The sequence below is a fragment of the Onychostruthus taczanowskii genome, unplaced genomic scaffold, assembly GCF_017590055.1.
Source record: "Onychostruthus taczanowskii isolate IOZ18803 unplaced genomic scaffold, ASM1759005v1 scaffold36, whole genome shotgun sequence".
Lineage (NCBI taxonomy): Eukaryota > Metazoa > Chordata > Aves > Passeriformes > Passeridae > Onychostruthus > Onychostruthus taczanowskii.
Genome location: NW_024501015.1, coordinates 1,769,342 through 1,784,772, shown reverse-complemented (window position 1 = coordinate 1,784,772; position 15,431 = coordinate 1,769,342). Strand labels below are relative to the sequence as shown.

The following is a 15,431-nucleotide window of genomic DNA, read 5'->3' as shown; positions in this document are numbered from 1 at the left end:
GCCCACACATCTGTGCTAACAGACACCAATACGAACGAGCCTGTTCACACTGCTTCAATGATTTCCTCAAGTTCCACGGCTTGATTTTGCTCGATTTTGGGACACTGCCACAGGCACGAGGCTGGGCTGTGTAGGCTGCGGCTGTCTGCCGCGCTAAACCCTGACACTGGTAATGACAGAAAGCCGAGAGGGACAACGTCGGCACCGCGCTCTGAAAGAAAGATGGAAAGACGCTTGGAAGAAATTAGATCTCCACACCCACCGACCCAGCCCTGCCCGCCCTTGTGGGAGGCTGGGGGGACGCCGGGCCCTGGCTTAGTGGGCGGGACAATCACTGGGTCATTCTTATCGGGTCATTCTTATCCAATAGCCGACTTCTCGCGCCCGCCGGGGCGGAACGCGCGGGGGAGCGGGCGCCGAGCGCCACGTTTGGTCCTGGCGCGGGGCGGAGCGCGCGCCGCCCTCACGCAGGATGGCCGCCGGCAGCGGTCACGTGGGCGGCGGCGCCCTCACGGCGGGCTGGAGGGAGCACGGGGGGAGAGGCCGCGAAGCGCAAGCGCGGCGCTGAGGGGCGGGGGGAGAGAGAGCCGGCGGGAAGCCCCGCCCCCGCAGCATGGAGCCCCGCCCAGTGCGGCGAAACCCCGCCCCAGCGCACCGAAGCACCGCCTTCGCGGCGGGAAGCCACGCCCCGGTGATGGTAAACTCCGCCCCCCCGCGTCTCGCGGCCGTGCCGCTACGGCCGGTGGGCGTGGCCTGCGCTTCCTCCCCGTCGGGGCCGGGCCGGACCGGTGTGCGCCGTGGAGCCCCGCCCGCCGGGTATCCCCTGCCGCCCCCGCCGTCCGCACCATGTCCGACGCTCCCGCCGTCCCCACCATGTCCGACGCTCCCGCCGTCCCCGGGGACGTCTGCAGCCTCTTGGCAGGTGAGGGCAGGAGGGAGGGCTTCCTTCCCGGGGGGCGGGCGGAGGGGAGGCCGAGGGGGGCGGGCCGGTGGGAGTGTGACGGGCCGGGGGCGTGCGGGGGCAGCAGCCCCTGGAGCCGCGGCGGAGCGCTCCTCGGTGGGCATTGGGCGGCCGCTTCCACTGCACGGGGGTTCTGTCCTTCCCATCCCCCCAGTTCCTCCTCCCCGGCTACTTCCTCCCCCCGTGCCCGTCCGTGGGGAGCCGCGGCGCTCCGGCTCGCTTCCCCCGGGCAGGGAGGGAGGAGCGGGCCGGGCCCCGCAGCCCCCGTCCGCGCCCGGGAGCCGACACCGTCCCCCCGGCCGGGAGCGTTCGGGGCTGCGGGCGCCAGCCGGGGTGAGGTGTTCGGGGGCTCCCGCGGACAGGCGTGCGGGGCGTGTGACCGCCGAGCTATCCGGAGGAAGTGCCTGCCCTCGGGGTGTGCTGGCAGGGCAGAGTGCCCGCATCAGCCGAAAAAAAAGTAGTGAACTTCCCCAATGAACAACTGAGGAGCGGGCGAAAGGGTTGCTGAATTGCTGGGGTATTGTCACATCAGTCACACACCTCTGACCGTGACTGGCCGTGCTCTCAGGATGCGCTGGAGCGTGGGAGCGGGGTGGTTTCTCACCGTGAAAGCTTATATATGTTAGTACGGAATTCCGAATGCGAGTGGCTATCTGTTACCTCAAAGAACTCGTATCTAATTTTTTTTTTTTTTTTTGTTGTTAATTAAAATAAATAGTATACTTAAAAGTTGGCTTTTCTGGTATTTTATCAAAAAGTTTGGTATCCTGAAACCATTTTAATTCCAGTGGGACTTTTCTGAGAACTTCTGTTTCTGCTGCAGGAACTTGTGTAGCTCTGACTTTGCCATTCAAATTAGCCATGCTTTTTGAAATCTTCCTTCTGGGGCCAAGCACTCAATTACATGGCTGGGCACCTGCCAGAGTCTAGTGCAGCTCATCACCTTTACAGACCATTCTTTTTTTTAACACTTTGACTGAAAGAGCTAATGCTTGAAACATTGCTCTCACCACATCTCATCTTCTGCCAACTGTCTGAAGTGTTTTCTAACTGCAGTTTTTATGTTACCTGCATATCATACCATCTGTAGGTAAAATTTGCATGGAAGGCCACCAGAAAAAAAAAAAAAAAAAAGCAAAGCTTCTCATGATTTCATATGATGGAATAGATTCTTAATCATTTAGAAAAAATAATTACCCTTAGAAAGCCTTTCTAAATATTGGTATTTTCTGTGGCAATACCGAATTCTGGAACTCATGGTCAGATGCAGGACATATATGTTTGTTTTGATGCTAGTTTCACTGAGTGAAGCTCACCTTGAAACTCTTCAGTGTTTTAAGTGCTTTAAATTTTTTTTTGAGGTGAAGGATGTGATGGAGATGGGCTCATTTGAGATTGTGATTTCTTTCTCAGTCATGGTGCCTCATATACATGACTTGTCCTTCCTTCCTTCTCCCCATCTTTATTGAGTCTGGCATGGAAAGAGAGACAGAGAAGTTTGAATTTTGAAGTTAAACCAAGAACACCTATTTTTCCTCAAGATGTAATGTACTTTCAGAGTTGCCATGAGCAGCAGCCTGAGTTATATACAGGTATCTAATGTTTGTGGAGTATGTACAGCTTTAGCTTTTCTCATTTCCTTTTGTGCTGTCTATAGAACTGAAGTTAAGAAGGCAATGGAATGATTTACCAATGATCTTTAAATATTTGTTTTATAATTACTGCATGTAACTAATAGTTTGCAGCTTTTAATTGTTACCTTCAAGGTTAACCTTGTAAGGTTATACACTGTTAAAATTAAATAACCTGCTTATATTTGAAAAATAAACAATGGCATTACTTTTTACAGTTTGTTTTAAACTCTCTTTTTTAAAGTTATCAGTCAAGTGCATGGAAGTTAGAAATGAGAGTCATCCAGTAAACTTTAATCCAGTAATCCAGTAAATGGTATGAGCAGTTCTTTCACTGATATGTGTAGGATCTCACAATCTTTTATGTAGGCTTCTTCTTTTTTTTTTTTTTCCTTGCTCAAGCTGTTCCTGTAGTGAAGATGTATGGTTACTGGAGGAGGGAAGGGAGCTCTGTAATATCTTTGCTATTCATCAAGAAACTGTTATACAATACAAAGACCACAGTTAGTAGATAGTTATTAATTTCTGCATGCTTTTCTTCGAGGGTGCTTTTTAATGTATTATTTTAATGGCACAGTTATTGATCCAGCACCTCTTTGAGATGAGGGAATATTGTTTTCCCACAGGTAAAATTAGTGTAATAAACAAGATGTGATTGGGGTTGCAAAAAGTAATCAATGGTGGAGCAGAATTAGAATTCAAATTCACCTGCCTCCATGCTGTGCTGCTTTCTCCAGATAATAATATGAATTGGATGTCTGTGTTAGTGGCCATTACAAGTGCCAGGCACTTCTTCATATCAGGTTCAGTTGAGAATGTGCAGCTAATGGGTAGCGACAAGCACTGCATTTTGGTCTGGTGTTCGTGTAGCAGAGAGGCCCTCACAGGTGCAAAATCTCACAAATACTGTGCTCTTCTGCTCTTCCTCCTTTTCTTGGCCTTATTGCCTAAGATTTCCAACTTCTGCAACAAGTGGAGGAACAATCATGTGGATTTCCTTATCCCTGCTTACCCTTGATTGATGGTTGGAGTATGTCCACCCACCATGCTGAACAAGTAGGGATCCTACTGGAAAACATACTAAGTGCTCCTGTAGTTAAACATGGCGATAATGGGAATAAACACACCAGGGGTTGAATTAAAGTTGCACAGGAAATTTTCTGACTTGTGAGTGCTTTACTTTGAACCTAAACAATATTATATCTTTAACACAAAAACAAATTCTGTCACACATGCTGGCAGGGTCATTATAGTTGCATATCAGTGGCGCTGAAATGTTCCAGGCAGAAGCACAGCTTGAGCTCAGGGCTAACTGCATTAGTAGGAGACAGGAGGAAGCCGTTTCTGTAAAGTTGAAGGGGAAAGGTCAGTGTGGCAATAGACTTATTGCAGAGGATTATTGGGATTGCACAATCTTCTTCTCTGACTTGTTCAAGTGGTAGGAGGGAAGCACTGGAGACAGAAACAGGGTCCTCTGATCATGAGTTGAACTCCTAGTAGGAGGAGGAAGTAAGCCTGTTGCTCTCTTATCTCCCTCTTTACACCTTGGAGTAGTGTGGTAGTGTATGTAACTTCTTCATTCCCCACCCATGTCCCTGCACTTACAGATGATGCTTGAGACAGTGGAACTTAGTGAAGAAAGCCCATCCCTGCTCCGCCTTTTTTTCTTTTGAAAAGGCCTCCTCTGTTGTCTTTCCATGATATTTTTGTGGGTGTCTCGCAAAGTGGAATGTTTCTCTTTTTTGTCCCCTCAAATTGTTGCTGGTTACATAGATTTTGGAGGCCTGCTCACATCTATTTTTCCTCAGTAAGTTTTGGTTTGTTCATAGCTGAGGAGGAGTTTGTGTCCTGGAGTAGGGCAAATCTGGGAGAAAACCTCCAAAGGGCCCCCCCCCCCCCCAGAAAGCAAACCTACACGGCCCCTTCCCCTACCGGTTTGGGAAGGGTTCCTCGGACAGAAGTGGAAAGAACCTGTTTATTTAACAGGCAAAACACCCCCAGCACACAAAATGAACAATACCAGATGACAACACTTTCACTGATCTGAAAAGGATGACAAATTCATAAAGTCTTTCCTGAGAGTGGTCGCTCTGTTGTCAGTCCCTCCAGTGCTGGGAATGGCTGCTGCAGCCACAAGGTGCAAACTGTCGGTGTTTCCCAGGTCCCAGTCAAGACCAGGTTTGGATGGTTCCAAAAAGGGAAAGGAAAAAACAGTCCTGGGAAAAATGTGGGCTGCTTAGCTGAACTAACTAACAAGCAGAAGCAAAAAGCAAACACAAAGCAGGAGCATAGCAGAAGCAAGAGCAAAACAAAAGCAAAAAGCAAAGCCAAAAAAGCAAAAGCTGCACTATGTACTGCCCCATCTCTCTGTCCCACCAGCCATGGGGGTGCAGGCTGATAACAAACCAAAACAAACCTTGTTCTTCAGAGCCAGTCTTGAAGGCACAGAACATAATATCCAGCATCAACAGAACACACAATTTGGGATACAAGCATCATAACCTCACCGTAGGACAGTTTGAAGGTTCCTTCTTCCCCCAAGGGAATATTATTTATTCTGTAATCTAAACCAGACTGGTTTCTTCAGTCATCTTGACTAGAAAAAAAATTCTTGAGATTTTTTCAGTAATAAAGATTTAGTTGAAGATAAGACTATTTTTTCACAGCTTTTGGTGGTGTCATGATCATTAGATATGTGTATTATTACGTTTTCCCATTTGTGACACATGTGACTCTAGTATGGGTGATATTTCTTTGTCTTTTGTTCAGTTTTCCTTTTGCACTTGGCAGTATTTCTTGTTTGGATCTTCTGTATTTGTAGTTTGAAAGTTACAAATACTTTCACTGTGAAAATGGGATCAATTTTTCTCTAGTTTATATGGTCCATCCTTATACCATTTTCCTTGTTCTGTTAAGCAAAACCCCAAACCTAAATGGAAACCAGTGTTCTTGCCCTAAGGATCAATTCTACCCAGATATTATTCAGTTTGTTTAAATGCTTAGTTATATTGTCCAGATCACCTTTTCTGTGTGATTCCTCTTTTTTTTTTTTTTCAAAGTTATACTGTTTACCTACTTGTTTAGTTGCATCTTGGAAATAGCTTGCAGAGAATGTCAAGGCAAGAAATCTACAAGACATTGGATCCAGTGCATGAGTTGCTTACCTTTTGTTTTTGGACTATGCTGGTTATATTTACCCCAATCGGCAAAAAACAAACTGTCCATTTTCATTTTCCACATCAGCTGTTCCTGGACTTTCTCCTTACATGCCTGTCATAGAAAAAGCCTTCTGGGTACAGTGTGGCTCTTCTTTATTGATTGGTTCAAATTTAAAAGCACACTGTTGTTTAAAACTTTACTCTTTTTTAAAAGTATCATTTCCATGTTTCCAAGGCTTTAACAAATGCCAGTTCTTGCTGAAGAATCCATCTGCACAAGATAAACCAGGGGGCTTATTGTAGACATCTTTTAAGTAGACATGTATTTACAGCTTTGGTAGTATGTATGTGTTTCTGTAGTAATGGAGTAAGATTAGAAACAGTGAGGTGAAAAAAATGCACAGAGGGACTCCTGGTAAGAAATAACCTCCAGTGATTTGAAACATGGTTCAATTGTCTCTGCCATAAATTTGGGAATAAGTGTCATATATGGGTGATAAAAATGGCATAGGCTATTTTTTATATACTCATTATTCACTTAGTTTGTCTTTTTCAATTAACATGGAGTCTATCTTTCTCATCTGACTGGGTTTACGTTTCTTTCATAATCATATGTCAACAAACCACAATAGACACAGCATAATGTGGCATACAGTGTAAATCTTTAGGTTAATCCTTAACATTTTTTATTATAGTTCATTTGGAATCACTTTGTAACTTGATCATGATTTGTACTGGTGTGGTTTTTTTCATTACATGCTTAATATGTTACAGCTTCATCTTTTCTCACCTCTTTAATGTAGAGAGAGGATGCTCAACTACTCATCCAATGAGATTAGAGATAGATATATAACAATATATATATAGTACTTTATTAAAATTTTTCTTTTTTAATCTTTTGAAAGACATGCCTTATTGATTTACTTAATTTGAGGAGTCTTAGCAATTTGTGTATACTTCTGCTTTTAGAATCACTAAACAAACTGTTGAGTGTCAGCATTTTTCATCATACTTACTTTGTATGTGTCAACACAGCAATGTAACCTTGCTTCTGGGGATTTAAGGTACAGCAGTTTTTAAAGGCAGTCCTTTCTAGGACTTTGCACTAGAAGGAATGCTCACCTTCTGGATAAATGTGGTATTTTTAGACATCTTGAAGTTCAGTCACTTTTATTTTACATCATGTGTTCTGTTTCTGCTTAAGCGTATATACATTTAAAACGCAATTTAGCAAACTCTGGAGAGAGACTTTAAAACGTAGTTGCGAAGTCAGGGGGAGAGCAAAAGCAAAATCCTCCAATATTTATTTATTTAAGAGAACAGGCAGTGACAGCTATTGCGTGGCAGTTTGTCTTCAGGCTTTCTCCCTATTAATGAATCGCATGACAACTTTGAAATCAAATTAATTAATTGCTTTCTGATGCCAGCCTGTGTAAAGCTGAAAGATACACGGCAGTCTGTTTAATATTGGTCACCTTTGGATAGTATGTGTGTAAGAAACGTGCCTAGCTTGCAGCTATCTCCCAAAATTCTCTGGCCTGCCATTCCAAATTCTCTGGCTGGCAGCCGGCTGCTGGCTCTCAGGGTCCTTGAGGCGGAGGATAGAAAAGGCTGGTGGCTGCAGGAATTGCTCTGCTGAGCTGCTCTTGCCTTCTCCTGTGAGTGGCAGTACAACTGCCCGATTATCCCCTGGAGTGTCCCTGGTCATATGCTGCGTGTGTGTCCAGCCTCCAAACCAGCCTGCTTTCTCCTTGGGCCGTGGGCCCTGCCATGTGCCTGGAGGTGCTCCAATCTCATTGCTGCTTTCTGATTCTTGTCATTTGAATGGTGTCAACTCATCAGTTGATGTGTCCATGATGGAGTGATTAACTTCTTGATAATGTGATTGGATAACATTTTGGTTATCTGCTGGAGGAGGGGAGAAAGAACAACCTAGCACATAGTCTTTGAGTGCCTCTGTGGGAATCTGCTTGGCCCACCCTGACAAAAAATTGAGGTAGTTCTGTCCTAATATCTTTGTTTATTAAGTGTGACTTGCATTTACAATATTAAATCCTGTAAACAACAAACGTGCTATGATTTGTTATGCTTAGCACTCCTTAACACTGTGCTTGCTTTGGGCTAGAAATTTACAATGTTCTTGAAAATTTCCATCTGTGTGGTTCCAGCCTTCATTAAAGAAAATAGCTCCAAAGGCTTTAAAACAATTAAAATCTTGCAGTGTTGTCTGTTTATAATCACTGTAGTAAAGAGAACCATAAACTGTTTTAACAATGAAATGCAAAATAAATCTTAGCTTTTCTGCTTGTAAAAGGACTGTAGATGAAAATGAAGTTACAATGGCTTTTAGTTCTGTGAACTTGCACTTAAGTTTTGAACTGTGTGACCTGGTTGAAGCGGACAGAGCTAAACTGAGGTGTAACTTTCCTTTTGGGTCAGTTTGTAACCTATATTGGCAGAGCAATTTGTGACTGATTTGTATCAATTGTATCTTTCAGTTTCGTAGCTTTAGTTCATTCTTGCAGGCAAATAATTTCTCTGGGATGTGGTGCAAGCAAATTTAACATCACAAGCTTGAAGAAACAGAGCAACAAGTATGGCCATTTAAGATATCAAGCAGTCTAACACACAGGTTTAAGAGAAGAGGTGTTAAGTCGGTTTCCACTATGTATTTTTCTCTCTCTCTCTTTTTTTTTTTGTTTGTTTGTTTGTTTTTGTTTATTTGTTTTTGTGTTTTTAATTTTTTTATTATTATTTTCAGTGGGAACAAGTAAATGTTTGCAATGTGTGATACTAAATAGCTGCTCAATTAGTTAGGAAAAATTTATGGGAATATGTCCTTTGGGTTTTTTTTCCCTCTGGGGTAACTGATTAGTTAAAATGCTTTTAGACCAGAGATCTGTTCAAAGAGGTTTTCTTTTTGAAATGTATCTTTTATTCCTTTAAAAATTTCTTGATGGATCAGCTGCTGCTGAAGCATGAAACAGGTCTACACTGAAGTGCTTGTGAGGAGTCGTTTTGTTTTCTGAGTAGCATTAAACAGGAGAGACCAAGTTGTGGATCATCCTGGAGAGGGGAGAGGAAGTATGTGACTAGAATAGTGGTGAGAAATGGGTGCATTTTGCTGCTTGTCTTTGAAGTTTACTGTATTAAACTTGGATCTGCCATACTGAAGTCCCAAGTTCTGCTCTAATTCCTACATAAATCACTTTGTGGAAGGTCAGAGAAACTACAGGAACATTTCCTTATGTTAAGGCAGTCCATATTCCTTTACAGTGTGAAAGTACAGGAAGTGAAGAGATGATCATAACTTAGATGACTTGCTGGCTTCTTGTCCAGAGAAGCCTAGGATGTTACTCATCTTCTGCATCTGGTACATTCTGGATGGATTTACAACAGTATATTAAAACAAGATATATAACATACTGTGTAACTCTTGAGTAGATAAGAAATATATATGATACAGTAAAATGTAATTCTCAGGTAAACTGCTTCTTTAGCATCATGTGTGTGTCAGATCTGTCTTTGTATTTTGGGGTTGTGATGAATCAAGCCATATGGTATCTCTGGACATATGGAAGTAATAGTGTTCCATGATGAAAACAGTGCACCCTGACTGTAGGTACACCTAAGCTTGGAGAACTTGTTTCACATACTCCTGTGAGAGGGAAGCCATCCCAGGGATGTCTTCTGTGACTGCTGCTGTTTAGAAATGACAAACTTGTATATGCTTGCTCTCTTTCTGCCAATCTCCTCCAACTCTGCTTATACTGAGAGTAAATGGAGCATCTGCTTCTGCCCTGCTCTTCCGTGGTTGAAAATTCTCTATTATTTCTGCTTTTGAAGTCCAAGGTTTTCTGGAAAACAACAAAATCTGTTGGAGTTGTTTTTGTATCCACAGTCTATTTTAAGCCAGATTATTTTTATAATAATCAACTTGGTTTCTCTTCCCCACATACTCCTTAATTGTGTTATTTCAATGTTTGTATTTGAATAAAGCTTTGACAGTCAGAATCTGAGACAGCAGAATTCTCACCTGGGTTGAGCTTTTCCAAGAAGTAAAGAAGCCTGCTGAGTTTAAATGAAGACTTCTGAATCCAAGTTTTGTGATTAATTAGTGTCCACGGGTTACCGTGCGAGTATTGCTCCTGATTTATAAACATGACTAATTCCTCTAAAGTTTTGCATGTTGGTGCCTAGGTAGAACTTTGAAGCTGCTATCTAATTTTTAAAATAAATAGATGAAAGTATGGAAAAATAAATATTTAATCAGGCTGTGTCTTTTCAAGTGAAAGCTAGTTTTGTGCTGGAAAATCCTGTTAGGTTTCATTAAGAGAAAAACTGTTGATTTGTTTTGAACTGTTTTGATTTTTGCTCTGAATAGCAAAAGTATCATTTTTTTGACCTTAGTTTTTGTAGTTTGTCGATATCATTGGGTTCTGTGGGATCTCCTCTGCCAGCTTGATTGGTAATTCCAATCATTGTAATTTTCGAAGATGTGTACTTTTTCTCTGGGTTTGGAAAAAATCCCTGCAGGCATTCTTGGTCTGCAGCATAGAGGCTGTTGGGGGTATGTCTGGAGGATGCATTAATAGATGTTAAGTGTCTTTCCTTCTGTCCTTTTAAAGAAGGAATGCCACAGAACTGAGGGAAGGTCTCCCCCATTCAGGATTGCTTTGAAAAATGTAATGGGAAGATTCTCTGTCTTATGGAGAGAGGAGGATCAATGTCATTCTTCAGAACTCTAAAATACTGTAAAAAATTATTATTTTTGCTGCACTTGGTGAGGACAGTAATCTAAACATTTAAATAATAATCTAGTGAATTATTTGTAAAGAACATTTTTGTAATAGCTGTGCTAGTTCTTAAAGGGTAACTTTTGACTTGTTTTCTTTCATCCTGTAATACAAAGGGTGATATGTTTCTGTTTTATAAAGAAAAAAGCAGGCAATTAAGTTTCTAATTTAGGAAATCTGCAGTAAATATTCATGTAAACTTTTGCAAGTAGACAGCTGTGTACCTAATTGGCTGTTATTTATGTTTCTGTATTGAAATGGTGTGGTGAATGCTTTGTGGGGTGCTCCCGGGACGAGTGGAGAGACAAGAATCTCGACTCCATGTTTCAGAAGGCTGGTTTATTATATTATGATATATATTATATTAAAATCCTACATTAAAACTATACTAAAAGAATAGAGAGAAAAGGATTTATCAGAAGGCTAGAAAGAACAGAGTGGAGTGCATAACAAAATCTTGTGACTGCTCACAGCCTTGACACAGGTGGCTGTGATTGTGAAAATTTTTCAAGTGAAAACAATCCACATGGACCAATCTAAGATGCACCTGTTGGTAAACAGTGTCCAGACCACATTCCACAGTCATCAGATAGTTAATTGTTTGTATTTCTTTTTTGAGGCTTCTCAGTTAGGAGAAGGATTTTTCTCGGTGACAAAAGGGAACGACTCGTCTGATTGGAAAAGTTATAGGATTAAAATAGTACTATTCATATGCATTTGCATCTCTACAGAGAGAGCCAAGGTACAAATATGTGTCTGTGTGTGTGTCTGTGGGGGTGGGCAGGCACTGTGAGAAGGTGTTTTGTTACCCACAAATGCTTTCTCTTATTCAGTGAGCAATTGTTATCTATACAGGTGAGACATTTATGTTAACAAGCAGGATTTTTTGGTATTTCCTCTTTTCTGTTTTTGGGATAATTGTATGTTGATTGGTAAATATAAGAAACGTCAAGTGTTTTTTTTGCCATTGTTTAGTCAATAACGAAAACGTACTCCTGAGGGAGTTACACTTCCACAAATTCAGTGCACTTCATTCTTTTTATCCTATGGAATTGATATTTACTATATTAAAGGAACTGTGGCAACTTTTATGGAATGCTTTGTTTCTATATGACTATATGAAAGTATAATCTGAGTAAGAATTAAAGCTTAGAATGCAGGCTAGAGCCTTAGTTTGTGATTCTACAAGTGGAGGTGTACTTAATTTGAAGTACACTGTTGAGCTTGACTCCTTTGATATGGTTAATTTGCTTACCTAATAGTTTTTAGGATTGCTTTGAATATGAATCTTTAGTCAATCAGTGATTTCAGAGGCATTGTGGGAATACTTGAAAAAACTGTAACCAGTAAGTGAGCTATATTAGTATCTGGGTAAGTGTTACTGCTGAAATAATAAATTACACAACCATCTTTGCAACTTGAACTACTGAAATAACATGGCAGTAATATATGCATAAAGGCTATTTCCATGTTTTAGTTTTGTCTTTTACTTTAGGTGATGGAAAGTAATTGTTATAGGACTGCAATTTATTAGGACTTACGTAGCATAATTAAGTGGGCAAGAATCAAATGTCACCACAGGATTTGCTGTGCTAAGCATAAGTAGATAGAGAACAAATGTATCCCATTTAGAATCTGAGATGTCCGTTAACTATGCTGTGAGTAGGGCTGAAAATAATAATTTTCTTTTTTTTTCACAGTAGTATCAGGACAAGCTCATTACAGCAGTTTTTTTTCTCTTTTTTTGAGTTGTGTTTTTTTCTTTATTTAGATATTGAAACAGTTGTGTTTTTTTCTTTATTTAGATATTGAAACATTTGTTTCCCAAACACTTAAAGGAGAAAATCTGTCTAAGAAAGCAAAAGAAGGAAGGGAAGTTCTTCTTAAGAAGATGAAGGCTATTAAGGCAAGGTAAGTGAACTTCATGGCTTTAATATGTTAGACAGTAACTTACTGATATCTTAAAGTTTTATGCAATCTTTTAATAAACATTAACTGTATTAACAATTAAAAAATCAATTCAGGTCCTGATTTAAAAAAAAAAATGTATGGGTTCAAGTCTTGTCTTCTCAAAGCTGCTACAATTTAGTAAGAAATGGGATCAGAATGATTTGTCCCATTTGAATTGTTTAATATTCTGAAACCTGATTTCAAACTAATTGGGCAGAGCTTGCCTTCACCTCTGCTTTGGTAAGATTCATTAAAACATGAGAAACAGAATGTACTGAGGATGAGAATGAGCTTCCTATCACCATACTCAGCTGGTGTAAGACAGCTGTGTGCTATCTCCTAAGCATTCCATTGATGGCATGCTTCTGCCTCTGTGGCAACTTGTTTATAATTTCAAGGACAGCACAGTCATCTGGTGAGGCCGCTAACTGGAGGGAGACAGGAGATGTGTCCCATAATCTTGTATTTGAAGTTTTGTGTTCTTTTCATTCAGGCTGTTAAGTGCTTAGGGAATAGCTCTCTCTCATACTCTCTTTTAAGAAAGTAGTATTTTATCTATTTATTTTTTCTTTCCTGTGTTTTCCATTCTGGGTTATTGATTAACTGTGACTGTACAGCTGACTTGCAGATACAGTGCTACTGACTTTTTTCTTGACTGACTGATGCTTTCTTGGATGATGAAATATCAAAGAGAGGGAACCTGCATTTATGAGCATATTGACACTGAATCTTTTACTATTCATTTACGTGACCCCATGGTTTCACATCTTATTTTAATTTCTAATGTCTTCCTCATTTCCTGTAGTATTATTCACTGCTAACAGTGTTTTGCTTTTCATGCAGGCTACAAAATACATGCACATTTGTAATCCTCTTTGATTTTAACATCCCACATGTTGGGCTGTGTTGCCGCCACTTGCTACACTGGATTTCTTAGATCTGGCCTTTTATCTCTGTTTGCATTTCTCAGTTTCTTATCTCTAGACCATTCCTTTCTCTTCTGCTCATTTCTTGCCAACATCTCTTTATTGACTAAACTGATATCCTTACTACTGCTTATTGTTCATAAAGATGATCTTGGCAGCTGCATTTTATTTGCCAGTTCTTGAATGCCATTCTGCATAACTCTGTCCTGATAATTTGTCTGTATCATCAAACTGCATTCTGTGATTATTTTAGTTTCTGAAATACCAAGATTTAGCTCTGGAGAAACGGTATATGAAAGTATGTTTTCCCTCTGGGATGATAAATTTTTTTTTTTTTTTGTTTTCCTGGCATTATATAAGCTGAGATCTCCTTATTTGAAAAGGAATTCTTATTTAGGCATGCTTTAGCTTTTATCTTTCTGGTTAATTATTAATGCATTTTCATTTGGATTTCTGTGAATTCACTGTAGCTATACCCACTATTTTTGATTTTTTTTCTTTTGTTGCCTATTGAACTACTGGTTTTATATATTTCAATATATGTTTAATGGTTCTACTTGTGCACAAAAATTTTTGAAATTTGTTAACATTTAGAAGGTTTACTAAAATTATAGATGCTTTTGTGTGTTTTTATACCTTAAGATATCTGAGCAGATGTATGTTACTAGAAAAGGCTGCTCAGTCTGGAATTGGTTTTGTTAAAGTCATTCTGTCAGCTGCAAAGGCACAAGGAAAACTGAGTAAATACTTTAAGCCAAAGATAAAGACTTCAGCATTTTCAAGGCAAACTTGCAGCGCTGAATTTCGACCAGAAAACTTGTTGAAAACTAGTTGCTGTTACATGACATGTCTTCGTGCCGTGGGTTTCCAAATGTGCGTTGCTTTATGATGTTTCTTCTTCTTTTTTTTTTTCTGCAGCTATCCTCAAGAATTCCCGGAGAAAGGTGAGTCTCGTGCCCTTTTCCCCGCCGTTCCCGCCGCGGTGTTTTCCACTGGCGCCCCCTGCTGCGGCTGGCGCGGAACAGCCGCCCGAGCGCCCGGGGCGCGCGTCCGCCGGGGCCGCCGCCGGCAGCGAGCACAGCGCGGAGGAGCGCTCGCTGACGGGAAGATCGGGCTAGAAATGTAGCTCAGGGTTTAATATATAATGGAGCTCGTTATGGAGCTTATTTGTTATAAATTTAGTGTAAATGGAGCTTTGTTAGCAAGAGTGCAGCCTTGCGAAAGACCGTATGATGTGCTGGTTTTTATTTTTTTTTTTTCCAGAGGGAGTGAATGCAAAGTAGCCTGCTTAGGAGATAAAATTTTAGCAGATATTACTTATTTCAGCCTTTTTTCTTAACGTTGCAAAAGTCTTCAATTCCATAGTGATGTTTCTTTAACCTTTTAATAGGATCATCTCGTGGCAATATGATATTGGCTTTCGATCCACACTGAATGAATGTTTTCACAGTGCAGCGGGAGCTCAGACCTTTAGCTGGAGAGGAGATGATTTAGTGTGCGAGTAATGAAAACTGAAGTGTGGGTTATCTATTGTCTTCTAGTGGAGTTTAAACAAAGCTGCAGAGTTCAGTTTAGAGAAGACTGAGGGATTTGTTGCTACAGTGTTCTGTTCTGTAACTAAACCTGGAAGGGCTCTTATTTCCATGATGCTAATTCTTGAGGTCATGACCCATAGCCTGTGGATGCTGGTATGAGGGTCACAGTGCGAGGTCAAAAAAGCCTATGCAAAGCTTCACTTTTTACAGTGGTTGAAGAGCTGTCTGTTTCTGGACAAGGAGGTTCAAATGTGTAGGCTGCAGCATGCCTCCTGAGAAAGTGAAAATATGTAAGTCATATTAGGCAAATAATGTTGTAACAAGGCACAACAAGTTCATACATTTCGTATGCCTGTTTAAATCAAGTTATGCAGCCATAACAGTTCAATTGAAAGGGACAGTGCAACTTGAAACTTCCCAAAGATTTAAGATTGCCAAGATTCTGTAAACTCCAACTATGTGATTGTTTAAAAA

The 15,431-nt window shown here is 40.9% G+C and overlaps 1 protein-coding gene across 1 annotated transcript in view; it reads left to right on the top strand.

The window, feature by feature from the left end:
* The first annotated feature begins 358 nt into the window (after nt 1-358).
* SKAP2 (src kinase associated phosphoprotein 2) overlaps nt 359-15,431 on the top strand; it is a 121,680-nt gene continuing 106,607 nt past the window's right edge. Inside the window, exons 1-3 of the mRNA XM_041411558.1 lie at nt 359-922; nt 12,352-12,457; nt 14,341-14,366. Of these exons, the coding sequence (XP_041267492.1) occupies nt 847-922; nt 12,352-12,457; nt 14,341-14,366 (208 nt within the window). The 5' untranslated portion in view covers nt 359-846. The remainder of the gene's footprint in view (nt 923-12,351; nt 12,458-14,340; nt 14,367-15,431) is intronic.